The sequence below is a fragment of the Pleurodeles waltl genome, chromosome 9 (assembly GCF_031143425.1).
Source record: "Pleurodeles waltl isolate 20211129_DDA chromosome 9, aPleWal1.hap1.20221129, whole genome shotgun sequence".
Taxonomy (NCBI): Eukaryota; Metazoa; Chordata; class Amphibia; order Caudata; family Salamandridae; genus Pleurodeles; species Pleurodeles waltl.
The window spans coordinates 869637591-869665547 of NC_090448.1; the positions used below are offsets into that span (position 1 = coordinate 869637591).

At 42.9% G+C, this 27957-nt stretch overlaps 1 protein-coding gene across 2 annotated transcripts in view; it reads left to right on the plus strand.

Moving 5' to 3' along the window:
* Window positions 1–27957, plus strand: part of TTC8 (tetratricopeptide repeat domain 8) — a 296727-nt gene that overhangs the window by 79810 nt on the left and 188960 nt on the right. For both annotated transcript variants that reach the window (XM_069208150.1, XM_069208149.1), the window contains one exon: window positions 26354–26474. In XM_069208150.1, coding sequence (XP_069064251.1) covers window positions 26354–26474 — 121 coding nt within the window. The remainder of the gene's footprint in view (window positions 1–26353; window positions 26475–27957) is intronic.

Here is a 27957-nt window from a genome sequence, read left to right on the forward strand (position 1 = left end):
AAAAACTAAATTGAGTCACTTATTCTCCATTTCTAAAAAAATATATTTTATTCTATGTTGTAATATAAAACCCGTCACTACTCACCGCCAACTTACTCAACCTCCAAACACACATCTTCTCCACTCAATCTTCCACAATCCTCAGATCTAGAAGAAATAATAGTAAACTCACCCAGTTAATTAATCCTTCCTCACCTATTGTGTAGCCGAGGAAAGTCACTACTCACAAACCTCTTGACCTAGAATATATATTCTTAATCCTTATTACTATCGTCTCCTTTCGGTAATATTTTCACCAAATCCAATGATATATCCTTCCTTCCCAAAATGCTTTCCTCCCATTGGGTCCCTTAAAAAACAAATACATACAAATAATTTATTCCAATCGGTTGCCCTTGTATTGACCGCCACACAACATTTCAAAACTCTCTAGCTAAAAAAAATTCTTATTACAACCTCATTTAGTCAAAACGTCGACCATGAACCATACCACTAATCACACAATGTGCCAAGCCTCCTATTACTCATTAATCTGTCATATCAGCTGGAGATAAAAGCAAACATATCTCTCTCACATAATTCCAACTCCCAACGGATTAAGGGCCAGATGTATCAAAGGGTTTTACCCATTTTATGTCTATGGGAAAATGTGTTCATACATATGGCCCTAAATCCCACAATACCTGTAGATTCAGGTCATTATTGAACACCTTCGTACCACGGCGCACGTCTCTAAAGGTGAAGAAACCAGCCCAGAGTAAACTCAGCGTTTAAATCCCATCCGGCTGCGTCTTTAGGTATGACGCTGGAAAGTATGTTAGGAATGCAGATGTCACAGAGTTCCTAATTTCCGCTTCAATACCATCATACTAGGACGGATTCAGCTTTCATTAGAACGTGCGCTAAAAACTTTTTTTGAATTTCATCTGCCACAAACAAGTTAGCTGCAAAGTTTATTCTCCATAGTAGTACACAAAGCGCATTTCATCAAATTTTTAAATCAACGTGTTTTCTCCTCTCAAAGAGACCAACACAATGTCTAACCTCATATCGTTATCCACGAGAAAGACATCGGTATCACCGTGTGTCGATCTGAAAATAAATCATCAGAATACACACTGTTAGTACTGTAAAAAAAAAAACGGCAGACTATGGGCCTGATTACAACTTTGGAGGAGGTGTTAATCCGTCCCAAAAGAGACGGTTAAGTGACGGATATACCACCAGCCGTATTACGAGTCCATTATATCCTATAGAACTCGTAATACGGCTGATGGTATATCCGTCACATTTGGGACGGATTAACACCTCCTCCAAAGTTGTAATCAGGCCCTATGTACTTAAATCCGACCCTCACCATTATCCAGCCAGTGTTGGGATTTTCCAAAATTACATTGTATCCACATAAATAAGTAACAAAATTCACATCCCGCTATTTCACCAAAAGTAAAGGAACGCATTTCTTCACCCTATTTTCACAGTGTGTTCTTTCTACAAACAGAGTCGCACCTCATATTAATATTAACTAAACCCGCACAAAGATTTACATGTGCCAATAGGGAAATAAATCATCCATAAAGGGAACACAAAAAAATTGCAAAGTTTGGTCCACCCTTAGACATTTAATTACTCAACTCTCCATATAAAATGGGAAGTCCTAATAAGTTCTATATGTCAATTATCCTAACCATCCCAGACTCTTTACACTCATGTATCTTGTTATTCTTATACCATATAAGCCACCATCTCAATGTATGTACCATATGTCTTAGCCATTTGATAGACTTGCTGTTTGCCTAGCTGTCTCTTCATATTCATTCAAACCCTGTGTCACAGAGTCCAACAGGTGAATCCATTTACGTTCACATAGATTCAAAATACTAGCTATATCACCTCCATGTTGGTTTACAGTAATTTTGTCAATCACCGCCCGTCTCAAAGAATCTTCCGAGTGGTTCACTGTCACAAATTGGTCAACCAAAGGTGCACCCTGTACCCTACATCTTATATGGCTACAGTGTTGTAAAGTGCTCACGTTTATTTTCTGTCTGGTCTGACCCACATATACCAAATCACATGGGCATTTAATCACATAAATTACATTCATACTATTACAATTAGTATGTTATTTAAGTGTCATAGACACCTGCTTATACTGAAATGTTTTCATTTCCATACAAAGTGTACACGCTTTACATGTTCCACATTTATAATGACCCACAATCTTCGGTAAATTCCACATTGTGAGCAAAGAAGGTTTGGGGGGTACATCTAAAAAAGAGCTCACCTCCCAATCTTTAATATTGTTCCCCCTCTTGAAAGCATACATCAGGGGATCTTGTGTATCAAGCTCATCCAAGATGAAGGACCAATATTTATTAATAATCTTTTTTATTTCAGTACTCCTAGTGCAGTATGTAGTGACACATATCCTGTTGTTCCCTGCATTTGTCCTCTTTTTAGGTTCAAGTAGCTTCTCCCTATGACAAAACCAAGCTCTTTTCAGTGATCTCCTCACCAAAGTATTAGGGTAACCCCTCAACACCAAATGCCTGATCAGATCCTCAGATTCTTCAAAGTAGTCCTGCTTGTGAGAGCAATTCCTCCGAAGACGGAGGGATTGTCCATAGGAGAGATTATCCCTTAAGTTCTGAGGGTGATGACTCATATATTGCAACAGAGAATTCTTCTCACTTTCTTTCCTTTACAAGGTGGTATATAATCGATTGTCTTGCTCTTTAACAATCACATCCAAAAAATGTATTTCTCGCGAACTATATTGTATAGTGAATTGCATATCTTCTGATCTTTCATTCAACCATTTATGAAAATCCAGCAAGTCATGTTGTGTACCTACCCAAATTATTAATACATCATCAATATATTGTTTCCATAAAGTTATATGTTCACAATATGGCTATGATTCATCATATATAAAGTGTCGCTCGCAATTATCCATGTATAGAATTGCTACAGCCGGTGCAAAAGTAGTTGAGGATGGGCCCGTTCTCTTCTCTCTTTTTCCCTCTTCCCTTCAGAGCAAGGGCTGCTAGCAGTGGTGGGGGGAGGAGGGGTTGTTCTGCTCTGCCCCCACATCATTAGTGTGGCCCAAGGTCTCTCCCCCTCAGGTTCTGCAGCAGTGAAGGCAAGATCCAGTCTTTGAGCCAGCTGTGTTGTCTGGTCTGTGTGAGTCCCGCTTGGTATCTTCTGTAGCGAACCACCCTGCTTTTCAAGATGGTAGCTCTGTCATTGTTGGGGCAGCTTATGAATGGAGCTGCGCTATGCAGGCAGGTCCCTGTCGTCAATGTGGGCTGTGGCCTCCGCCCCCTGGAGCTGGCACAAAGAGGCTGCCGCCTGGTCCTTGGACATTCTGCAATGGTCCAGTCTGATGTCTTCTGTGAAGGGCCGCACGTGTTTTGCTCCTGCTCATCACTCCGGGAGGAACAATAGGAGTCCTCTGCTTCCCGTGTTGTGTTTTCTTGCTAGGGTCTCCAAAATAGGGGTGCTTTTCTTTGGTTTTTGACCAAGGTGGAGCACAGCTCTAGAACGCAGCATCCGACTCCATGCTTGGCTTGGCCATGCCACCACGCATATTTTTTTTAAACCCAAGCAGACCCCGTACCTGCTCAACATTCATTATCCCTTTGTCATACATTATTTAATCACTTCTTTACTTTTCAAATGAATTGAGATCACAAAGCTTTATCATTTGATGTGCAAATTCTCATTGATGTTGCTTTCTCTTTTTTGTTAAATCATTGGCTCTCCTATTGCATTGCATCTCCCAACTGAAGTTTAGAATAACATGAAGATGTTGAGACTCAGTGTGTTTTAATATTCTTGAAGCATGAAGTAAGTGTCAAATTTTGTTTCAGTGGGCAATACATACTACCAGTTGTTGATAATGAAACCTTAGTTTTCGAATTATCCAGAGAGGGAATGAATATAAAATTGGTTCCTACCCTACTTAAGCAGGTTTGCCTGGTGTTTTGATCTATTAGTTGATTATCTTTTGTAGCAAATAATATTCTCAATCACAATTTTAATTACCATCGGTCAGAGATAAATATTGGTCTTGTAAAATGCCATGTTAATTGTTTGCAAAGGTAATCACCTAAATCCACATCAGAGGAGATTAGCGTTTATAAAATGCCTCATCTTAAGTATGCTTCTGCAGGTCCACTATCCTTTGATGTAGGTCTGATGTCCCATAATGTAATTGTTTTGCAGGCCAGCATGGGGAAGAATCTGCATATATGGGCTGCAGCTACAAATCGATGTGTGCAGTCACTGATTTGTAGTAATTTCTAACTTGGATGACATATTTGAAATATGTTTGTTGTGAAACTGAAAGATGAGCTAAGAGCAAGAACTATTCATGAGTATGAGACCTATCAGCTGTTGAATACAGGGAGATTTCCAACCTCTGTGTGTTTAAGGTGGATATGGCTCATAAACAAGCTATTTGTTCTGTTTCCAAGAGGTTCACATTTATTAGACAGTAACGTTGACACAGGAAACCCTCGGTACCCTGGAGGTCAGTGGGTGATGGAGCCATGCAGGGGCATGGACTGAGGTTTGAAATGGCTCTCACAGACATACAAGAGATCTACAAAGCACTGTTGACCTGCATCTGGAGAGCTTGTGGTCCAGGAATAGATTATTGGTGGGAACGGTACACATATCCACCCTTGTAATATGGGCCCTCAATGGACTCCCCTCCTGCCTCTCTCGGAGCTCTAGGTTTCTCTGAGCATCGGTGCAGTACCAGTGTGTATGCAAGACAAGTAGATTAACCTCTGCCTTCCACTAAAATTATATAGATGCTCTAGTGATTCCTTTACTGTGCCACAGAGGCCTAACAGTGGATTACAAGTATGTGTGGAGATCCATTTTGTCCTATTGCTAACACGTGCAACCTATTTTTCGAAAGGAGCAGTTTTTTTAATTTTTGAATTTTCTTTGACATGGTGTTGTTTGGGGTTCACTGAAGCCCGTATTTAGAGTTTGGTGAATGGGATATTCCTTCACAAAGGTAATGGATATCCGTTCTACTGTATTTCAATTGCCAAAGGGCATACTGCACCTGTAATAATGGAGAGAGGATATTTTTCACGTTTGTGATGAATAAGATCATTGCACATGCTGATTAACAAGACCACATCTTCAGTTAGTTAAATGCCATAAAATGACTGAACTCAATGAGTGTTATAGAAGTGTTTTGTAAATGTATATCTTTCTGCATCATTAATAATGTGCATTATGCATTGACACACATCAAATCAGAAGATTGATTTACTGCAATTGCTTTTGAAACATTCCTGTGATATTTAGAAGAGCATATTCAGATGTGTTTTAGTTTCTCTGTAAAATACCATCCTAAACAAAATGGAAGGCATATCTGTCACTCATTCGTGCTTCCCCCACCCTGCGCACATCCTCTCTTCACAGGCTCAGGAGCACACAGCTAATCTGAAGTCATATTAGTTTATTTTCACTGCTTTTACTTTTCTGCTCATGATGAGTTTTGGAAACATGTAGGCAGTGCACAATTTTGTGTAACCAACATTTGACAGATTGACCAGAGAGATGTATGCAACCTGGGACTACAGATTACAGAGAGGTGGCTGGGATGTGGTGCTGCAGATAAGACGAGACCTGCAAAAAGAGCATTATGTTCTCTTAGCCTGATAATAGTTGGTACCGGTGAGATTTTTTATTGTTGGGTATCTCAAAACTCTACCCATTAGATGTAATTTAGCTGTTTATAGGCGATTACATAGAACTCCCTACTATTGTTTTCGAAAAAGATTACTAGAACCGCAGTTCATTAAGTGGTGCTTCAGATTTAAATTTGTGAGTGCTTTCAATTTTGTCGCCTTTAACTATTGATCATCTTCTAATTGAAGGTCGCTCGATTAAACCAGTTCTTGACAGAGAATAAATTGTAATGTGTGGTTTTGTCATACGCCAAGATGTTTTTTCGTTGCTGGTGAGGAAATCGTGGGTGGGTGGAAGGTTACTCTTTTTAGTGTGAGCAGTGGTATTTCCAGAGCATGTTTACTTTTTTTCCAGTCATTTGCAACACCAGTCAAGCAGCTAAAGTGATATGGGAATAGTTTATGGCACTCCTCAACCGGTGCGCAAGTGTCATAAGTTGGAGCAGTGCGGTTAAGCCTTTGATTCTGTAGGCTGTCACTGAATAATTTATCTCTGTTTTGAGGCTTTGGGAATGCACTGTTGAAAGAACGTCTGTTCGATGGTCTGTGAGCGAAGGTCATCTCAGTTGCGAGATGCCCCTGGACTAAAAAGTTCCTTTCTGAGGCATGTCCTTGGAGTTGAACTGAGAACTAACAAACACGTTGACCATGTCAGTGACGTGTAGAATTATCATTTGCATTTGCTCATTACTGAAGATGCTGTGTTATTGGTAACAGGCTCTGCTTGGCTTCTCTGGCAGCCCCATGTTGCAAGATTACCCATTCATCACTTCTGTGGCAATGGATGTAAGGTTATCATTGTATTTTGCTTAAGACTGGACTGAGATGTGAGCGCAGATTCCCTGTGCTGACCATAAAATTCATCTAAGTCCCTTCATAGCTGGACCATACCGGAAGGGCAAACCTTTCCCCTCCAAAATAATGAGGAAAGGTTTCCAGCTGTAGTTCTTTCGCCTTGGGTGGGGCTTTGGTAGCATATATTTCCTCCCAGATGCTATGTTCTCATGGGATAAGTGTTTTAAAAAAGCTTCCCACAGATTGTAGGGTGGAGGGACAAGTGCCCAACTGAAATAGATTGTGACATGATTCTCCGATCCCTCATTAGAAAACATTCCCAAATAAGTTTAAGTGTATTTAACAGGAGTTCTAGAAAAGGGACTATCCATTCCACTTATCTGCCAAGGCAGGCCTGTCCTTATAGGGAAATTATGAAAGAGAGTAAACAAAATTACTTAATTCTGCCCACACCCCATAACAAAACTCCTTCACCGATCTCTCATTTTTTAAATTTACTATCATAGTCTCCAAATGGTATATGTTTACTACTTGGTTAGATCAAGCTGTTGTTAACTTGATTACCATAAGTAAATTCAGCAATACAGTCACAACAGAGTCTGACAAATTGTCTGAATGCATATTTGAAACCCCTCTATTAACCATGTTGACTTCCTCTAAGCATTTGCAGGAATCTGTCTCCCTTTGGATAGCACCCCTTCTGGTTTTGTTTCCTGAATGGAAAAATGCTTAACTCTATTTTTTGGCGATTTGCTTCAACCAAATAAACCTAACATAAAAAATCTGATGCTAACTTGGCAATCAGTGAAGGACTTTGCACCCAGCCTACTAAAGCGCTGAGTTGAAATGTTAGAAATGCAAGGTGAGATCAAATCTGTTTGTGGATGTAACAGTGTTTCTTCTCCAGAAGAGTACCTATCTCTAAATTTAAATGGTTTAAAAACATATATTCCTTGGATCGTTTTAGAAGCCAAAGTATCTTTTCACGATGCCCTCAGAGGTGGTCAGGCCTCCACCCCACTGTATTCATTTTCTGTGAGCCCCTGACAAAATGAGCGGAAACTTTACGATCTTATTCTGTGATAAAATCCAATATCGTCTTTGTAGACCTACCACAGTACTGTGTCAGTGTGTGGATATTCACCTGCCCTGCAGTGTTCTATTGCATTGGTCTCCTAGCCTATTGGTGCAGATATAAATTCCTATACTAGAGATTAAAAAAATATATATATATATTAGCGTACATACACATGAGTATATAACAGCAAGGCATAAAGTAGTTAGCAGTGTTCCAAAGACTATCAAGATCTTTCACCTTTGCTCATAATCCATAAGGTTGTATGCTTATAACATATACCTTTAGTAATCTGCACAACAAAAACCCAGTATAAATCTCTTCCCATCCCCAATGCTAGATATCACAGTAGGTTATCCATATATGTAATGGGTGGCAATACTTATCCTTCTACTACTATTACTACTACCATTTGTTTAAATGTGAGGAATTTAAAGTGAAGAAACTTGCTTCATAAAATATTAATTGGCTTAATTGAAAGTGGAGAAAAACAATGACTTCATGTTTTCTTCACTTTTAATTTCCCCCAATTAAAACAAATTACTTTATTAATCAGTTATAAATATGGCACAGCGTCTAGTGGCTACTGGGAGCGACTGGCCCGTTGCTTGTAAATGTGACACTAGGAGAAAAATAAAATGAAGAGTTAATGATTAAGTTAAGGTAACTTTCCGTTTTAATGTTCTCCTATTAAAAAGCATTCAGAAACACCATTTTGTTCTCACCTTCAATATTGAGTTGACAACGTCTTTTATTTGAGTTAAATACCTCAGTGCTTTAGTTTTTCATCTCTGTGTCCCAGCCTTGGTCATAAATGTGAGTGAACACTGCTCATTATCAGACTGTGCTCTCTGCAGCCTGATGTTAATGTAAAATAACCACAACCATCCCTTTAAAGAAATGTTTTACCCTGTGCTTATTCAAAAATTAACTCTAGTCTGTGGGCTACACTGGAGATGTCTGCGAGCTACAGGTAGCTCATAATCGACTGGTTGGAGACACCTACCCTAAGTAATCAAAAGATTCAAGAGGGTCATCCACCTGGGCCCAGCTATGAGCCCAACATATGTGGAGTGCTGCAGAAAGTGAGAAACTCGAGAGGCTCCTACGCCACATCCTCAATGAGTTGGGCCATAAACACTGTGTGGAGGAGGAGTATCAGAGCCAGAGCTTTCTGATAGCTTGTTGTCCCCGAAAATATTTGAGTTGGAAGTAAGCAGATGTGAAGTTACCAAGAGTCCCTGAAGAGAGACCCCCACCACAGTGGCACTGCACTGTTCCCATCTGCATTCTGTGGAAGTGGGTATTCCTGATTCATGTGTCTGGTGCACAGTTGTCGTACAGTGTCAGTTCTGTGAGCCATCCTTGGCGTTAATGAAGATGGTGACAGTGGGTGACTACAGGTCCGCTTGGTGAACAATTCCACCCAGTCTCAGGCCTCCTTTTACTGCAAAATGAAGTGGGTGCATTGGCCATCTGAGATCAGATGTTTTGCAACCTCTCACAGCCTTTTTTTTGACCTGGAGAAAGGAGGCCCGCTGGCGCTGGGTTGCCAGCGTGTAACCTGGAAAAAATATCTCCTTGCATTCTCATTCCGAACAGTGCCCTGGTCTTGATTTGCTCCCAGGAACGCTTTGTGGTCACAGTAATTCAAAACCTGCACCAACAGGGATATGGATATTGCACTACAAGGGGAGGCATCAGTAGTGCACTCTATGAGCATATTCAATCATAAAGTACAGTGAGAGCGTTGTCCTGTGTTAGGCAATGTTCCTGAAATGATACAGGGTCTGTTTTCTCCGTGTTCTCCAGTAGGTAAATAATACAAATTTTGTTTTGCAGTGTGAGCGGCCCTCAGCATCTTCATGTTTTACTTGCAACAATGCACACCCTTGTCATGATGTCTCGAGTTTGTTCAGCGACTGCACATGTAGGTGGTTGAAGTTCTGCAATAACGTTTGCATTTGCAGTGAGCTTTTCAGACAACTTGTATTGATTTTTCAGAATATTGCTTATGACCTTTGATATCTGAGCAACTTTTTAACCCCTTTGCTGCCAGGCCTTTTCTCCCCTCAGGTGCCAGGCCTTTTTTGGTTATTTGGGGCAGTTCGCACTTAGGTCCTCATAACTTTCTGTCCATATAAGCTACTCATGCCAAATTTGCGCCCTTTTTTTTCAACATCCCAGGGATTCTAGAGGTACCCAGAGTTTGTGGGTTCCCCTGGAGGAGACCAAGAAATTAACCAAAATACAGCAAAAATGTCATTAAAAAAAAAATAAAAAAAAACAAGATAGGGAAAAAAGGGCTGCAGCCAAAGGCTTGTGTTTTTTTTTCTTCCTGAAAATGGCATCAACAAAGGGTTTGCAGTGCAAAATTCACCATCTTCCCAGCTTTTAGGAACAGGATGACTTGAATCAGAAAACCACAATTTTCAACACAATTTTGGCATTTTACTGGGACATACCCCATTTTTTGCTGTATTTTGTGCCCTTAGCCTCCTTCCAGTTAGTGACAGAAATGGGCGTGAAACCAATGCTGGATCCCGGAACGCTTACAATTTCTGAAAAGCAGACAAAATTCTGAATTCAGCAAGGGGTCATTTGTGTAGATCCTACAAGGTTTTCCTACAGAAAATAACAGTTGAAATAAAAAAATTTTTACATTGAGGTGAAAAAACACAGCCATTTTTCTCCACGTTTTACACTGTAACTTTTTCCTGCGATGTCAGATTTTTGAAAGCAATATACTGTTACGTCTGCTGGACTCTTCTGGTTGCAGAGATATTAGGGTTTGTAGGTTCATAAAGAAACATAGGTACCCACAGCCAGTAAAGGAGCTGCACCTTGCAATGGATTTTCATTGTATACCGGATATACAGCAATTCACTTTCTGAAGTATAAAGAGTGAAAAATAGGTATCAAGAAACCCTTTGTATTTCCAAAATGGGTACAAGATAAGGTGTTGATAAGCAGTGTTTAGTTGCACATCTCTGAATTCCGGGGTCCCCATATCAGCATGTGAATTACAGTGCATTTTTCAAATAGACATCTTTTTTACACACTGTCTTACATTTGGAAGGAAGAAATGTAGAGAAAGACAAGGGGCAATAACACTTGTTCTTTTATTCTTTGTTCCCCCAAGGCGAAGTGCCTAGCTGTGGATTTTGACCTCTAGCTCATCCGGGATCTAGGGTAATCTACGAAACCTGTGCATTTTTTAAAACTAGCCACTTGTGGGGCTCTCACCAGGTCTTATTACCTAGAATCCTTTGCAAACCTCAAAATTCGGCAAAAAAAACACTTTTTCCTCACATTTTGTTGATAGAAAGTTCTGGAATCTAAGAGGAGCCACACATTTTCTTCCACCCAGCATTCCCTCAAGTCTCCAGAAAAAAATTGAATCTCACTTGTGTGGGTAGGTCTAGTGCCAGCGAAAATGCCCCAAAACACTATGTGGACACATCAAAATGATCAAATAAAAAACTACCTTTTTTTGCGAGGACAGGCACCTGCGTTTTTGGTCCTGGGCTCAGCAGCCAAATAGAGAAACCTACCAAATCCAAACATTTCTGAAAACTAGACATCCGAGGGAGTCCAGGGATGTGTGACTTGCGTGGATCCTCCAGTGCTTTCTTACCCAGTATCCACAGAAAACCTTAAATTTAGCACAAAAAAACAAAACACATTTTTCCCACATTGCTGTGTGGGATCACCGCGCCGGAGCACATTTCCTACCATCCAACGTTCCCCTCAATCTCCCGGTAAAAATTATACCCCACTTGTGTAGGTGGGCCAAGAGCCTGTGACAGGGAAGAGCCAAAGACATTTCGAAATCGAGGGGGAATCAAAGCGGGTCCAAAGGGGCAGTTTGAAAAAAAAAAAAAAAAAAAAACATTTTTAGGCTGAAAAGTGGGGCAGAATTTTTAATTGGTATAGATGCGACAATGCTGGGTGGTAGGAATTTTGTGGATTCCTGCAGATTCCGGAAGGTTCCATCACAAAAATGTGGGAAAAATGTGTGATTTCCAGCAAAGTTGGAGGTTTGCAGGCCATTATGAGTAAGAAAATGGTGCAGGGTGCATGTGAAGAACACCACCCTGAACTCACCCAGATGTTTAGTTTTCAGATGTGTCTAGGTCTTGTGGCTTTTTCTACATGGCAGCGTCTCAAAGTACATAACGTGCAGCCCTCACCATTCCAAGTGAGACGAGTTTGAGAGTTAGAGAAGCTCTCATGCCCAAGTGTAAAACCAAAACCCAAAATAATCAAATTTCCTCTTGCCTACCTTTGGAAAAGATGTTTTAGTGTGTAGGGGAGAGCTGAAAGACTGTTACCCCCTTCAGTTGCGGTGGGGGCATAACCATGCCCATACTGGCTGGTAGCCACCACCCCACTATTTAAAATAAAATAAATCAAATTCCCTGGCATCTAGTAGGCTTTCTGCCCCACCCTCGGGGAACAGATCTGGGGTAATTGCCCCATCTGCCCACCGGGGGGCAGAACAACTTTGCCCCCATTTATTTGGGGTGGAGGCAGATGGGCCTTTAAAAAAAATAGGCCGATATGGCCAACAGTAATATGCCCCCATGGGGAGCTACCCTTGCCCAAGGGGCTGCCTCCCCTCCTCCAAACAAAACACACATACACACAAACCAATCCCTGGTGCCTAAGTGGTTTCTGCCCCCCTGAGGGCAGATCGGTCTAATAGAAATATGCCGATCTGCCCCCAAGGAGGTTAGAAATGGCCTAAAACAAATTTGCCCCCCAGGGGAATGACCCTTGCCTAAGGGGTTGTTCCCCTTCTGTGACATTGACGCAAACCAAATATAAATCCCTGCTGTCTAGTGGTTTCTGCCCGTGTTGGGGGAAGATTGGCCTAAAAATAGGTTGATCTGCCCCTGAGGGGGGTAGAAATGGCCTAAAATAAAATTGTCCACCAGGGGAGCGACCCTTGCCTAAGGGGTCGCTCCCCACGTTTAAAAAAAGATCCCTGGTGCCTAGAGGTTTACGCTCCCTCCGTGGGCAGATCGCCCTAATTACAGTAAGCCAATCTGCCCCCAAGGGGGCAGAAATAGCCTAAAACAAATTTGACCCCCCAGGGGAACGACTTCATGTGAAACTGACCTAAAAAAATAAATCCTTGGTGTCTAGTGGTTTCTGCTCCCCCTGGGGGCAAATTGGCCTATTAAAAATAGGCCGATCTGCCCCCAAGGGCAGCAGAAATGGCCTAAAGTTAATGTTGCCCCCAGTGGAGCGACCCTTGCCTAAAGGGTAGCACCCCACATCTAAAAAAAATAATACAAGCAAAAAACATTTTCCTGGTGTCTAGAGGTTTCTGCCCCCCCTCCCCAACCCCACACCCTGGGATCAGATCGGGGAAATTAGAATAGGCCAATCTGCCCCCGGGGGGTCTGAAAAGACCTACAAATTTGCCACCCTGGGGAGCGGCCCTTGCCCAAGGGGCCATTCCCCTTACGCATTTTTTTTTTTTTAAATCCCTGGTGTCTAGTGGGCTTTTCTGCAGGCCTTTCCTTTGATGCCTCTCGTCCCCTTCATGTGATCGGAGGAGAAATGCCTTTGCATTTCTCCTACGATCCGTGCTGAAAGATCAGCTTGCAGTGCGATGGGGGGCAGCCTCTGATGAGGTCAGCACGTGATTGTGCGCTGACGTCATCAGACGCCATTGGGTGTCTGGGGGAGGGGGTGGAAGGGGAAGCGATTCCCCTTCCATCCCTGCCCATGGGAGGGGGTGCGAGGCCTCCCCCGAGGGCCCATACCAGGATGTAACTGCTGCGTCCTCGGCACCCGAGTGGTGCAAACAAGGACGTAACAGTTACATCCAGGCCACCCGAGGGGTTAAATAGGAATCTTATATTGATCTTTGTTAAACTTAAATAAAAAAACTAAGACACATTTACTGCATAATCTTTCAACTTTGTTTGCTAAACATTATGTTTTATAATACAAAAGTTAAGAGTTTCCAATTTTCTAGGTCAAAGAAAGGGGACAGGTGAGAGAAATGACCACATTTTACTTACATTAACCCTTGGTGTATGAATCCCAAGCTGCCAATTGTCAACATACACTATCTTTATAATATTAGTGAAAGAGTAGCAGGCCACACAGCACCTCTCTGTCTAAGGGAGAATGGGGCCCATGTACTGTCAGAACAGGCCTGCAGCCATATGAAGAGTGAAAAATTGAGATGTGATTTCCCCTCCCCAATTTCCCCCACTGCTTCTTGACCTACAGCAACAGCTCAGGCAGGGGCTTTGGGCAGCAGCCCAAGCAGTATTGGACCTAGGTCCCACAGGGAGTGTCCCGTCTGCAGGCCACATGGCTCACACCCTGGCTCTGCTGTCCAGAAACTGTTGCTGCACCAGTGCTTAAATGATGCTTGCGGGCGTCCAGGGGCCTTGATGGGGCAGCCTAGCGGTCCCCTGTCTGGTGGGCCCTCTCGGTCATCACGGATTCATCTGGATGGTCACGGGGCTTGGGGAGCTCCGCAGGCACGCGTCTGCCATATTTGGTGGTCAGGCCACACCCCGCCAACACTAGAGTTTGTAAGTAGGGACATCCACTCTTTACTTTCTTTATAACGGGGCTCGTACCTCCGGATAGGTGAAGTCACTCATAAGCTCAGATATTCAGTCTTCTTCTTCTAGTAGAAATGTATCATCTGTCATGTAAAAGTATCATCAATGACTTTCGTACTGGTTTCTGCCCTCCCAAGGGAACAGCAGCCACCCCTATCAACATTAGGGAGGAGCTGCTTCTATCCAATCCAGGGCCAAATCATTGTGTTTGTGATCTTTGATATCTGAGCATCTTTTTAAATTGGAATTCTATATTGATCCTAGCTTTTTTTTATTTAAGTTTAACAAAGACACATTCACTACCTAATCTTTCAACTTTGTTTGCTAAGAATTACGTTTTATAATACAAAAGTTACGTTTCCAATTTTCTAGTTCAAAGAAAGGGGACAGGTGAGAGAAATGGCCACATTTTACTTACATTATCCCTTGGTGTATGAATCCAAAGCTGGCAATTGTCAACATAAACTAACTTTGTAGTATTTCTTCCTGTAACATCACAAGCATAAGTCATAGCCTCCAAAATTTAGTGCAGAGCTCATGTGACCAAAAATATTTTTGCTCTCACTTTTAATACTTTCACTTTCTTGACCTCAAAGAATATAAACACATCTCCTTTATGAATGACTCTTGAATTTACAGGCAGCAGACTGATGCCTTGACCTCCATAACCCTGAAGAACTTTCTTAAAATGTGTACGTTTTCACCAGTGTGGTGTGGCTGCGGTGTGGGAAAAGTGATGCTTCCCCCTCTGTTTAATGTATTTTCTAAATATTTACTTTTTCAATATTCCTTGTTGGAAAGTAGGTTATTAACCTTCTTGCGTCCTTCCAGTATATTTTGATTGTGGCCCGCCTGGTTTTTGAATCTCAACCTGTAGAGATCCCATCTAGTGGATGTAGGCGGCTGGCTCAGTTTATGGTGTACACCTATAGTGTGACCCCCCCTATACTGACTCTAGGCAACCCTTAGTGATAATCTTTCTGTCCAAATAGCAAAAGCTGCCTAGGGGTAGCTGTATTGAGCAGCTAAAGCTTACCTAGGACGAGTGTAAAGCACTTGCAATACCACAATAGTCATTCAGTAACTGTTCACAAGAAATAACCACACCAGGCGTTACAAAGGTAATGGTTTCTTTATTACAGCACCAAGGCTATACTAACATTGGTACATCTTCACTTGGAGATCTCAACAAGCACAATATCCACTCTGCAATAATCAGGAAAAGCATATAATTTCATGGGGCCCTATTGGAGAGGGGTTGGTTGGGGGGCAAACCAAAGTGAGTGTGAGGGAATAGGAATTTCAAGAGGTGCCTGGGTGCAGAGTTGTGATCGAGCTGGGTGTCCCATGGGCTAACACAAGATCGTTGCGTTTGGATTTTCATGGATTCAATACCATTCCCAGTGGACCCTGAGGAAACCAGTTGGCACAAAGAAGGCTGGAGAGTGCCTCACCGGTGGATACCCAGAAGACTGAAGTACCTACACCAGGGAGCCCAGGTGCACGGAGTTAAGTGGCATCGGAAACCCTTGTTGAAGTAAATGGAAGCCTTGATTGTCCAGCTGCTGTCGCAACCCGTGGACAAGGCTGGTGGAACCCAAAAGTGGATTCCAGTCATGAAGAACCTGAAAAAGAAGGGAACAGTGTCCAGACCAGATGGAGATGTCCAGGGGGTGCAGGTAGGCAATGCTCACTCTCTTGGAGGTGACAGTCCTGCAGGGCGGTGAAGGAAGAAGTCCACCAGTGGAGTCCAGGGGATGCACAATCTGTCCCACGTCGGTTGCCGAATTGCAGTAGGGTCAGAGGCCACCACGACCACCAACAAGCCTTGGCAAATGAAAATAGCTGATGCAAGGAAGATTGCAGGTTTTGGAGGACCAGCAAGGGCCTAGTGACTTGACTCTTGGAGGGGAGTCAGGGCACACCTTCAGTAGGAAGGAAAGCCAGCCGCTGGCAGCAGGCACAGGGAGTCACAGGGAGCCCTCAGCAGCACAAAAAAAAAACAGAAATCCTATGTCGCATGAGCTGCAGAGTGGAAGTGTAGTGTAGCCATTTTTTAATGTAGCTTTCTGCACGTTTGCTTAACGTATTAGGCCTCTGTGCACTTTGCCCTAGATGCATTTTATTTAACCTCACACTGTTATTTTACAATAACCAGTTTCACGGTTTGTTTTTATTTCATTCTATCACACTGTTTAGCGTACTTCAGCACTGTGTTCTCAAACAATACATTCTTGCTCGCTCTGTGCTTCAGTCAAGGATACAGTCTGGTACATTGCCGATAGACGTGGTAGAAGTTTAGTCTTTATGATTCGTAGAAAGTATACATCCTTACATAGGGATGTTTCTTAGATCACCGGCGTGTTAGTTATAAAAACACTTTCTAGTCCTGGTACACGTAAGAGGGAGATTCTGACCAGGGACCCACAACTAGATGCGGACTACCCTGTTGCAGATGCTGATCCAGATCACAGGCTTTTGCTCAGGTATGAGGGTTGATGTCCTCCCGGGGGAACCTGAAAGGCAGACTTAGAGCTTCACATGCTGTGCTCAAAATATAACTTAGAGAGAACATAAATTAGTTGCAATATGATAGCCTTATTCTTATGTTTCACTCTCCTCGTTACTATTTCAATCCTACTGTGTTGTATAGTTCTGGTTATTGCGGCTCACGCTTTGTTATCTAAAATGCAGTAGTTTTATTAAACCAATCTTTAAAACTCAAACTGCCTTTGTCATTTATATATGAGACCGCATTGTGTACAAGAGAACTGGTTGTGACCTGAGTGACCACGACTTCCCTGGAAAGCACTAAGATGTCATACGCTCGGCTGCCCAATTGTCTCTTCCCTTTGGGAGAGATGAGGCACTGCTAGTTAGCAGGAGCAAAAACCGGATTTGGGGCAACAAGGGTCCTTCACCGCGGGTCAGACTTAGTCCCCCACACCGTGAACGATCTTGCTGCCCAAAAATCCAGTAGTCTCATTAGGATAATGAGAGCCTACGCAACAGAAGCTGAATCTTGAGTTGCAGACTGCTGAAGGCTGGGGCTTTTAGGAGCTCAAAGATCTCTTGGAGAAAGAGCAAACAAGCCTTGGCAAAAGCACTAGTCGTTGTACACAGGGGTTCCGTTCCAGTGGCTGCAGCAAGGGTCCGCTATCTCTCAAGTTGGTCAGAAGGCAAGTTGGACCTGGAGAAGACCACAGAACCAGCACCTGTGAGTAGAGCCTTTTCTTTGTCCGTGGGACAGTAGGATCCACCAGCTGGTTGTTGTCATCTTGAGATGCCTGCAGATGCAAGGGAGTGACTTCTTCCCCCGAGGGAGATTCCTTCTTACTTCTTGGATGCAGAGGGAGTCCTTGTGACCCTGTGGGATGCACTGCCACGTATGTTGCAGAAATCTTGCACGAGCTGGAGAAACAATGTTGCACTGGGAGCCCTCCCAACTGGATACAGTCTTGTTTTAGTTCCAAGAGAAGATCAGCAGCGGTTCCGGAGGCCAGGAGCAGAAGATCGCTTGAAGAGAGTTCCTTGAAGAGTCTTGCTTGACAAATCTGGGGACCCACCCTTGGGGGAGCCCATAAGTAACTGTAAAAAGGGGTTGGTCACTCTTTGTAGTAACCCACCTATCAGAGGGGGTCAGGGACATAATCTACCTGGCCTATCCAGTCAGATGTTCCAAGGGCCTCTGCCCACTTTGTTTTTAAGCTGGCAGAATCAACCAACCGCCTGGCAGAGCTTTGTGCACTTCCCTAGTGGAGGAGCTGGACAGGGGGGTGGTTGGTCCCCTGTCCTTTGTGTGGCTTTGCACCAGAGCAGGAACTGGGGGTTCCTGAACTGGTGCAAACCAGATTTTGCAAGGAGGGCACCAAAATGTGCCCTTCAAAGCAGTTTAGTGGTGCTTGGAGGCCACCCCAGCCCAAAGACACCTTTTTTAAAGGGAGAGGTGATCATACCTCTCCCTTGCAGGAAATCCTTTGTTCTGCCTTTCCCTGCTTGAGTTAGGCTCAGCAGCAGGAGGGCAGAACAGTGTCTGTGGTTAACACCAGCATAGGCTATCAGCTATGCCCCGTAAGGCTGCACAGACAGAATTGGGGAATCCTCTAAGGACCCTGCAGAGTACATGGCATCATGCAACTAGCACTAAAATCGGTGTTGTTGCATGATTTCAACATGTTTGATACCAAACATGCCTAGGTTCGGAGAAGCCACTATGTAGTTGGACCACTTATGTTGACCAGTGTCAACTACATACCATAAGATGGCTTCCCCGCACTACAAACCCCAGGGAATGGAGTCTGTGGTTTGTAGTTGTACCCTTACACTTGGGGACATGCATCCTGTCCTTGTGCTGAAGGGCCTACCAGACGGGTGACTTATGTTGTCTTAAGTGCAGTGTCCATGATATAAGGCAAGCCTTATATCGAAGGTGAATGGTGCATGCACCATTCCACGCAGGCTACAATGGCAGGCCTGCAGACAGAGCACACTACATGCTACAGACCATGGGAGTCCCCTGGTGTACCAATGCCCTGAGTACCTAAGTTCCATATAGTAGGGACTTATATGGGTGCACTGTAGGAAAGTAGCCTCTTTCTAGCATGGTTACCCCCACTTTTGGCCTGTTTGTGAGTGTGTGTCAGTGTGTTTTTGCTGTGTGACTGGGATCCTGCTAGCCAGGACCCGAGTGCTCATAGTTTGTGGCCTAATGTGTATGTCTGTGTAGTGCCTAACTGTGTCACTGAGGCTCTGTTAACCAGAACCTCAGTGCTTATGCTATCTCTGCTTTTAAATTTGTCACTGTAGGCTAGTGACTTAATTTACCAATTTCAATTGGCAGACTGGACCCCCCCTTATAAGTCCCTAGTGTATGGTACATAGGTACCCAGGGCATTGGGGTTCCAGGAGATCCATATGGGCTGCAGCATTTCTTTTTCCACCCATAGAGAGCTCAGACAAACCCTTACACAGGACTGCCATTGCAGCCTGGTTGAAATAGTGCACACACTATTTACCAGCAATTTTCACTGCACTTAAGTAACTTATAAGTCACCTAAATGTCTAACCTTCACTTGCTGAAGGTTAGGTGCAAAGTTACTAAGTGTGTGGGCACCCTTGCACTAGCAAAGGTGCCCCCATATAGTTCAGGCCCATTTCCGGGGACTTTGTGAGTGCAGAGATGCCATTACACACGTGCACTACATATAGGTCAATACCTGTAAGTAGCTTCACAATGGTAACTCCGAATATGGCCATGTAACATGTCTAAGATCATGGAATTGTCCCCCCATTCCAAATCTGGTATTGAGGAGCCAATTCCATGCATCCTGGGGGCTCCACCATGGACCCCCAGTACTGCCAAACCAGCTCTCTGAGGCTTGCACTGCAGTTACAGCTGCTGCCACCTCACAGACAGGGTTCTGCCCTCCTGTGGTCTGGGCAGCTCAGTCCCAGGAAGGCAGAACAAAGCATTTCCTCTGAGAGAAGGGTGTTACACCCTCTCCCTTTGGAAATAGGTGTTACTGGCTAGGGAGGGGTAGCCTCCCCCAGCCTCTGGAAATGCTTTGATGGGCACTGATGGTGCCTTCCTTGCATAAACCAGTTTACATCGGTTCAGGGACCGCTTCTCCCTTGCTCTGGTGGGAAACTGGACAAAGGAAAGGGGAGTGACCACTCCCCTGTCCACCACCACACCAGGGGTGGTGCCCAGAGCTCCTCCATTGTGTCCCAGACTTCATCCAACTTGCTTTGCAAGGTGTGGGGGCACTCTGGAGGGCTCTGAGTGGACAGTGCCAGCAGGTGACGTCAGTGACCCCTCCTGATAGGTCTATACCTGATAAAGTAGCCAATCCCCCTCTCATGGCTATTTAGGGTCTCTCCCGTGGGTTCTCTTCAGATTCTGCTTGCAAGTTTCCTTCAGGAATTCTCTGCAACAACTTCAGACTCTTCTGACCTCAGTTCAACCGCAGCCTGCTCCAAGAAACACTGTAACTGCAACAAAGTGTCTACAAGAGATACTTTTCTTCAGCAACCTCAGCTCCAAGTCAGCAACTGCAACAGTTTCCACGGTGTGCATGCTCTGGGGACTCTGTCTTCATTCTGCACCAGAAGGACCGGTGAAATCTCCCGTGGAGTGACAGTTACTCCCCTGCTCCAAGCAGGCACCTTCCAAGGCGACGACTGGTACCCTGGGAATCTTCTCACAGCGACGAGAGTGCTCCTAAGGACACAGAGGGTGGACATCATCAACATAGACTGACCTGAGGTCCTGTTGACGCAATTTGGAGGAGGTAAGACCTTGCCTTCCCCGAGAGCGACAGTATCCCTGTGTACAGAGTCTTCCTTGCCTCCTGAGGTCTCTGTGCACTCTTTGCAAAATTCCTTCATGCACAGCCTGGCCCAGTTGAGAGTTGAGAGGCCCATTTTGGAATGGTATTGAAAGGTACTGTTCAACTCTGTCTCCAGGGCCAATACACCTTGTCTTCTCACTGGGGTACAATGGTGGACCTACTGGTGACCCTTAGGAAGAGGCTGGCTAGAGCCTGTTTAGTATGGTCTTTTGCAGAATATGTATAGAAAAAATGCTGTTGACTCCTACTAGATACACAGATACCTTGCAAGTGCCCAGGATTCTTGGGTGACTGATGAGTGCTGGCAGGTATCGCATCCTTCTCTGTGGGATGCAGGAATGCTGCTTCTGAGTTGCCAGGAGGATGCCAAAACTTATGGTTGGAGGTTTGGTCTCTGAAGCTATTCCTTAACTCGAAAGAGCAGTTTAAAAGTTAAAACAAAACTGTCTAAATGGCTAAAATGTTAGAGATCTGGAGACCATAATTGGACACCCTTGAAGGCTAGACCATGTAACCAAGAGCACATTGAACCAAACTCTGTCCAAAAAGCCCATCAGGTCCAAATATATTGCCATTTTAGCAGCTCTTGTGCGACACTTAACCTTTACTCCGCGGGACCCCGGTTGCCTGGGGACACCCGTGGCAGCTTAGGAATTCCTACTGGACTTTCATTTCTACCTCTGAAATGTAGGTCCTATTGAGTAACCAGTCAGGAGCATGTGTTGTCAAGCTGTAATCGGCAGCAGTCTCTGAGGAGAGAGGGGCTCTGTGACAGCCCTCAAATTCTCAGACTCCCAGCTGTTTGTCAGGTTGGCCTATGCCCACTCCAGCTGTGTTTCTGCATTCTCATGCTCTTCTCCTGCTTTTCTGCATACAAGGGGAAAGAGCGCAGACTGCCATTGCCCCCACAAACAGCATGTTGGCTCTGAGCTGGCACGGAAGGAAACTGAACACTGTGCGGCATGCGAGGTGCACTTTGGTGGGAGAGGCATCCGCACCATGTACATTCTGCATGTGGATGGTTTGTTTAATTCAAAGAAATAAGAGAACAAACGAAAAGACAAACACGCAGCTGCATCAAAAGGAGAGCTGCAGGCTCCAAAGTCGCACATCATGGTGCCTTGTGGCACTGATTTGGGTATTCGTTGTGGTGTGCCAGGAGGAGCAAGGGCTCCACAATATGTTCTACTGAATCTTGTAGGGGTGAGGCAGTGAGCCTCATAGGAGTTATACACTGAGTATCAACATTCTAGCCGTATGTCTCCTTGGGTTGGGAAGAGTGACCTTAGAAGAGGCTTTGCTCAACTGCAAGCACTTCTCTAATTAGGGTTTGCTCCGAGGCCATGCAGCTATGCAGTGTATTGTATTGTATTGTATTGTAATCGTATTTATATAGCGCTTACTACCCCTGACGAGGCGTCGAAGCGCTTTTCGGTGAGTAGCGCGCTACTCTGGAACTCAACAAGTATTAGTGATGGATTAGTATCGGGAAATAATGAGTACAGTTTTAGTATTATTATGAGTTAATTTGAGCCGCGGATATGAGAGTTTGTTAGTTAGATTGACTGGAATAATGGAGGGGTGGAGGAGGAAAGAAATCCAGAAGTGTTAATTGGGAGTATATCCTTAATTTACTCAACCCAAAGGCTTGGGATGAGTAAAGGGGGGTGGAGGAGGGAAGAGTATGTGGAAGGGTTAGAGAGAGCATAGTAGCAGGGTGAGATAAATGCGGGAGAATTTAGTAGGGTTGTGTGGGAGGTCACGGTAGTAGAGTGAGGTTTGGTGAGTTAGCTGTGGAAGCGGAGGGAAGAGCTTAGGCAGAGTTATTTAGGAGATGAAAGTAGTAGAAAGGATTTGGGATGAGTCCGAGTGAGAATGGAGAATGGAGGATAGTTTGATAGAGACATGACATATGATGATGGGTAGATACATGTGAAAAGATGAGAGCAGGAATTCATAGATATCTAGTATAACAATCCAGCCAGGAGCCATGCAATGATCCACGAACATGCCAAGCACAGAAACAACATATACACATACATACATACATACATACATATATATATATCTATACATACACACACACATATGCACATACAATACATAATTAGAACCATGGGTAAAATATACTTAGTCAAACAGGTTTAAAGAGTGTGTGTGTATTTTATTGTTATGACATAGTAGTGATACATATTTTCTAAAGAAACTATATATAACTAGAAATATACACATAATCTGAAAAAAATATTTATCAACATAGGCATATGCAGTTCATAGTTGTTTGAACGTGGTGGTTATGAAGGAAAGAGCCAACTCTTGAGTAGTTTTCTGAAGACAAGAAAGTTTTATGTGGCTCTTATAGTTGGGGATAATGAATTCTATAGCTTGGCTGCTTGAACGGAGAAGGATGTACCACCTATAGTCTTTTTCTTATATGGTGGTGTTCTAAGGTGGTGTGCCAATCTTGAGCGGAGGTTTCTTTGTTGGATGTATTTGGTAATTTTGTTTCTGATTAAAAGCGGTCCTGTTGCATGTATAGCTTTGTGGGTGATACAAAGCAGCTTGAAAGTGCATCTTCTGGCAACGGGTAACCAGTGTACTGCTCTCAAGGCAGGGGAGATGTGGGCTTGCGGCTTTACATTTAGTAGTAGCCTGGCTGTGGAATTCTGGACACGTTGTAGTTTTTTCATAACAGATAGAGATGATCCATGGTAGAGGCCATTGGCATAATCCAGTTTGGATAGTACAAGCGAGATAGTAGCTTGCACCTTGTGTGGAAATCCAAGGTGGGGGAAGATGCGTTGTAAAGTCTTCAAGGTGATGAAGCTTGTTTGTGTATGGTCCTCTCTGGTTGCCAGACAACCCTGGTCAATGTAGAAATGAGACTGAGTTGTTCCAGAAATGGTACATTGCAGATACAAGTTAAACCGGAGTATATTTTAAAGTACACCAAAATGTTTTTCTCCCTAGCTAAAATATTTTGTTATAGAATGGCTTCTGTTCTATGGTTTCAATATTTGGTGACGCTCTTATAAAGCCATTAGTCCAATTTATCCCTCATATTTGTGTTTATAACATGATGAGGAAGGTATTATTTATCTAGAGGTTGGAGGCTTCCTGGTTTGTAATCCGTTAGAGGTGCATCTGGCATAAGGGTGCCCAGTGCACATTTCAGTGGATGCTTGACCTATGTGACCATTCATTGTTATGTACTCCCTCTGGGTTGTGTGGCTCTTTAGAGGATATCCCCATTAGCATTTTCACATTCCATATTAATAAATATGGATAATTATTAACAAATATGGATAATTTGTTCATAGTAGTCAGTTGTCAGACTGATTAAGAACACCTCTCCTGAGATATAGACTGCTCCACCGCCCTACTTAGAGTCCGGTACAAAAGGGGGTGTGGGTTCCTAGTTTCGGTTGCCCACTGTACAGGGTCTCCAAGACATAAGAAGCAAAAGACAACCCCCTCCTCACATTGCTACAATTGGTCCCAGAATCTTCTCCTACTGACTGGCCTGTGACCCTCCAACCTGGAGTTCTCGCAGTCCTTTCTGTAAGTACTCTCGTATTTGCACATTGACCATCCCACCTCACCAGCCTTGCTATGTCTTGTAATGTTTCATGGGGATTCAGAAGGCTTTGCACAGCATTATAAGTATATCATCACCATTTGGGTTCCCTCTCAATGTCAAATATCCTTCCAGTGTTTTCTCATATCATCATTGCCATTTGGTGGTGGGTAAGAGCAACTTGCAGCACTCCAAAGATAATTTGCCTTTAGTTCTCTGGCCTTTCAACTTTTGCTTCCAGAATCAGACTAAATCTCCACCAAAAACTCCTCCTGTACTTCTGCTAAGTGTGCAGTGTTGACATTGTGCACTGATTCCCACCTTTTCTGGCCAATTGTGCCCACGAGGGATAAGCATCATGTTTCTTTTCTACTGCTACCAATGTATTGTGCTACAGGTATCAAATTTATCACTGATCCCCCAGCAACACCTACATTGCACACCATGTGTGTGTAGCTACTGTACCTGTGCTAGGACCCTACTGCAGGGTTTAAGACTAACATTTGTGCTGACACTGGAAGCAATGGCAGGCAGCATGAGTTTGAGTGGATAACCTAATTGATTAGCTGCTGTTCCAGAACCAGGTCGTAGTTTGTTTACATTAATAGTGCACTGGATCACCCAACCTTATGACTTAACTAACAACTGATCATCATTCAGCTAAACCATCAATCCAGCACATCACCACACCACTACTTTCACCGTCAATTTTGTACTTAAAATCTCATGTACACTTACTTTGCTTCCCTTCTCTCCGAGTTATAACTCACTACCAGGATCAATTTCTACACATGTACACCTCTTGCTACCAGATATCCTAGCCACTGTTTACCCTCCACCATTTGCCACCGTGTTACTGTAGATCACTCTCACTTCCAGTGCTTCTTTTGTCTTGAGTTCTATCTTTCTCCCCTACCTGAACTTATAACTCATGAGGTCTAGCAAGTGCTGTTTACAACTAATAGGGATTTGCATGCAGCCTTTCTACCTTAGAAATGGCAGCGGTTGTAGGACATTTTTCGATAGAAGTGTTTAAAAAAAAAAAAAAAAAACTTAAGGAAAGCTTTTTTTCTTTTTTGAGTTTTCTTCTGACTCACGTTCACAAGCGTACTTATGAGGAAAAAACCAGACCGTCCAAGAGATCAAAAAAAAAAAAATGTACCTTATTGTTTTCTTAACATTTTGTTAGATTTCTGCATAGTAAGGGAACACCATGAAAAATACAGTCGATTTATTTTTTTAGAAAGCGTGTGCCTTCAGATTGGTTTGCTGCAATTGGGTTCCCACACTTTTTAAAGCCTGTTTTACTCTGTTGAAGAAAGTGGTATCGAAAGTAGTAAACCAATTGTTTTTAATTTGCCAGGGCGAATTTTAGTGTACCATGTGACTTTATTTCTCTGAAGGGGCACATTTAGCAAGTAGTAGAAAAGGGCATGCAAATAATTAAAATTGCTTTAGACTACACATACCAACGCAAACTGCTGATTTTATCTGTGAGGTTTCTAACAAGCCTTCCGCCTTTGTCTTTAACCTACTAATGTTGAGCTTTCTCTCTTCTGCCTTCCTCATTTTCTGTGCTTTTGTACTGTTGTTTATTTGTGAAAAATTAATAAAAACCTAATAAATGCTAAATAAATGATTGCCATTAATGCCAGCTCCACCTATATAAGTTTTAGCCACATAAAGCAGCAGATGGCTAGAGACTGCGGAAAACATCTCCATTTTCGGGTCATAAACCTGGAAATGCACATGACATCGTGCATTTTTAGGCTCAACAACGAGGTTTCACCTTTTGGAACAGGCTGAACCCAACAAGGTAATTTACCTGAGCACTCTTCGTGCTACCCAGATACTTCTAAAGCAAACAAACAGTCCCTGGTTCAGCCCTCTGTAAATTTGTATTGTCCAGTAAACATTGAGGGATCTTATCCACCCTTTTGAACAGTGACTAAATCAAATTTTGCATATCTTTATATTGAGGAGTAAAAGGTATTGAGGGCAATCCGGGCTAATCCACTTTTTTTTTTAATCAGTAAGCTATTACTTGTTAATACTTTACTTGAATGTTAGACCCTCAGTTTCACCTGAAGCCAACTTTTAAAAAGACATCTTTACCTGAGTAGGAGTGTAAATCATGTTTTCAAATCTCAATGAAAGCTGGGAGTTGAACCATGCAATAGTGTCTGTAGTCGGTGCCTGCATGTAAAACTTTGTCTTTGTTGATCTTGCCCCATATACAGGCAGCTTGGAGTTTAAAAACACGAGCCCTAACCGAGATGGTTTATGTGGATGAGGTGGATGTAGATCAAGAGGGAATAGCGGAGATGATGCTTGATGAAAATGCGATTGCCCAGGTGGCGCGTAAGTAATTGAATCTTGAATTCATTTTTTATGACTAATTAATGACACTATAATGAAATCTTTATAATTTGGGAGATGTGTATGTAAACATACTTTCGTTTCTCATATTGTTTTTATTTTCTTCACTCTCCATATCTGAACAACATACTCAAGTTTGGTCTTTATAAAAGATGTGTGAAAATGTATCCCTTATATATTACATCATGACATATTGTGACACCATGTGTGTATGAATAATCCTCAGGTTTAAAAGTGGCCATTCGTGCCCCTAAAAAACAAAACTTAGTACTTGCCTGTGACATGATGCCCTGGAGATTTCTAGTATAATATCACCCAATTTTAACTAAAACACGAAATACAGTCTTTGTCTCGGGAGCAAAGTGGGGTACTTTTAGATACATCTATGTGCGATGTCCACATAGCTATATCAATTTAATAACAATTCATATTTTGTGTATACCTTGCCTATTGCACAAATTATATTTTCATATGTGCATCCATCAACCCTCCCACTATGGCTGCTTTGAATGCCACTACATTTTTAGGTGTGAAACACTGACGTGCCATCCAGCAAGACCATCTGCAATGAAGTCGTCCCTGAACACATGCCTCTCACAGTTTGTGAAAGCAGTGTTTTCCTTATACTGGAGATAGGATCCTCATTTGCCATTAGTGGAACTTCTAAAACCATCTACTTGGATCAAAAGCAGAGCGTGTTTGTCTCAGTTTGAAAGAGTAAGCCACCAGGTTCATATTGGGCGCAATGCCTTAAGTGGGACCTGGCATCATCAGTGGTCATTTCCAGTGGTCGCCATCCACGCTTTCTTTTTTTTTTTTTTAAATATATTTTTATTATTATTTCAACAGTGAAATACAGAAATTAAATGCCAGTTGTGATACATAATTATACAATTATTTACGTAATCCAGTGCTAATTCTTCCATTGTCCATGCATTCTTAGCGGTGTGGATACGATTGTGCGATAGGGAGAAGAATCTTGTAAACATTATGTTCACAAAGAGTGCAAAAAGAGGAAAAGAAATGTACCATAAAAAGTGATAACCCCCCAAAAAAAAAAAAAAAATCATCCACGCTTTCATTCACATTTTGGCCTTAGCTTGTATTGGAGCGCCATAAGGAACCATAGGTATACCTTTATGAATATATTCCCTTCTGAGTGAAAGCACTGAATAGTCCCTGAATGGTTGAACAAAGCTACTTTCTCGGCCGTCAAAGCCCGGCAACATTTTATATTGCTGACTGTGATCACCATGTCCATTGCTGTTGAACATTTGTATTTGTGTTCCTTTTTTCCAATGTTAGTTATTTTTGGACCTTTACAAAAATGTATTACACTTTGTGAAAGTCGTTCTCCTTTCTCATAACCTTTCAGTTTTCTCTTGGCCACATTCCATTCCATCACCTAACATGTTCTATTATCTAGTTTCTTAATTTCCACAATAAACATCGCTGCGATCGTAAT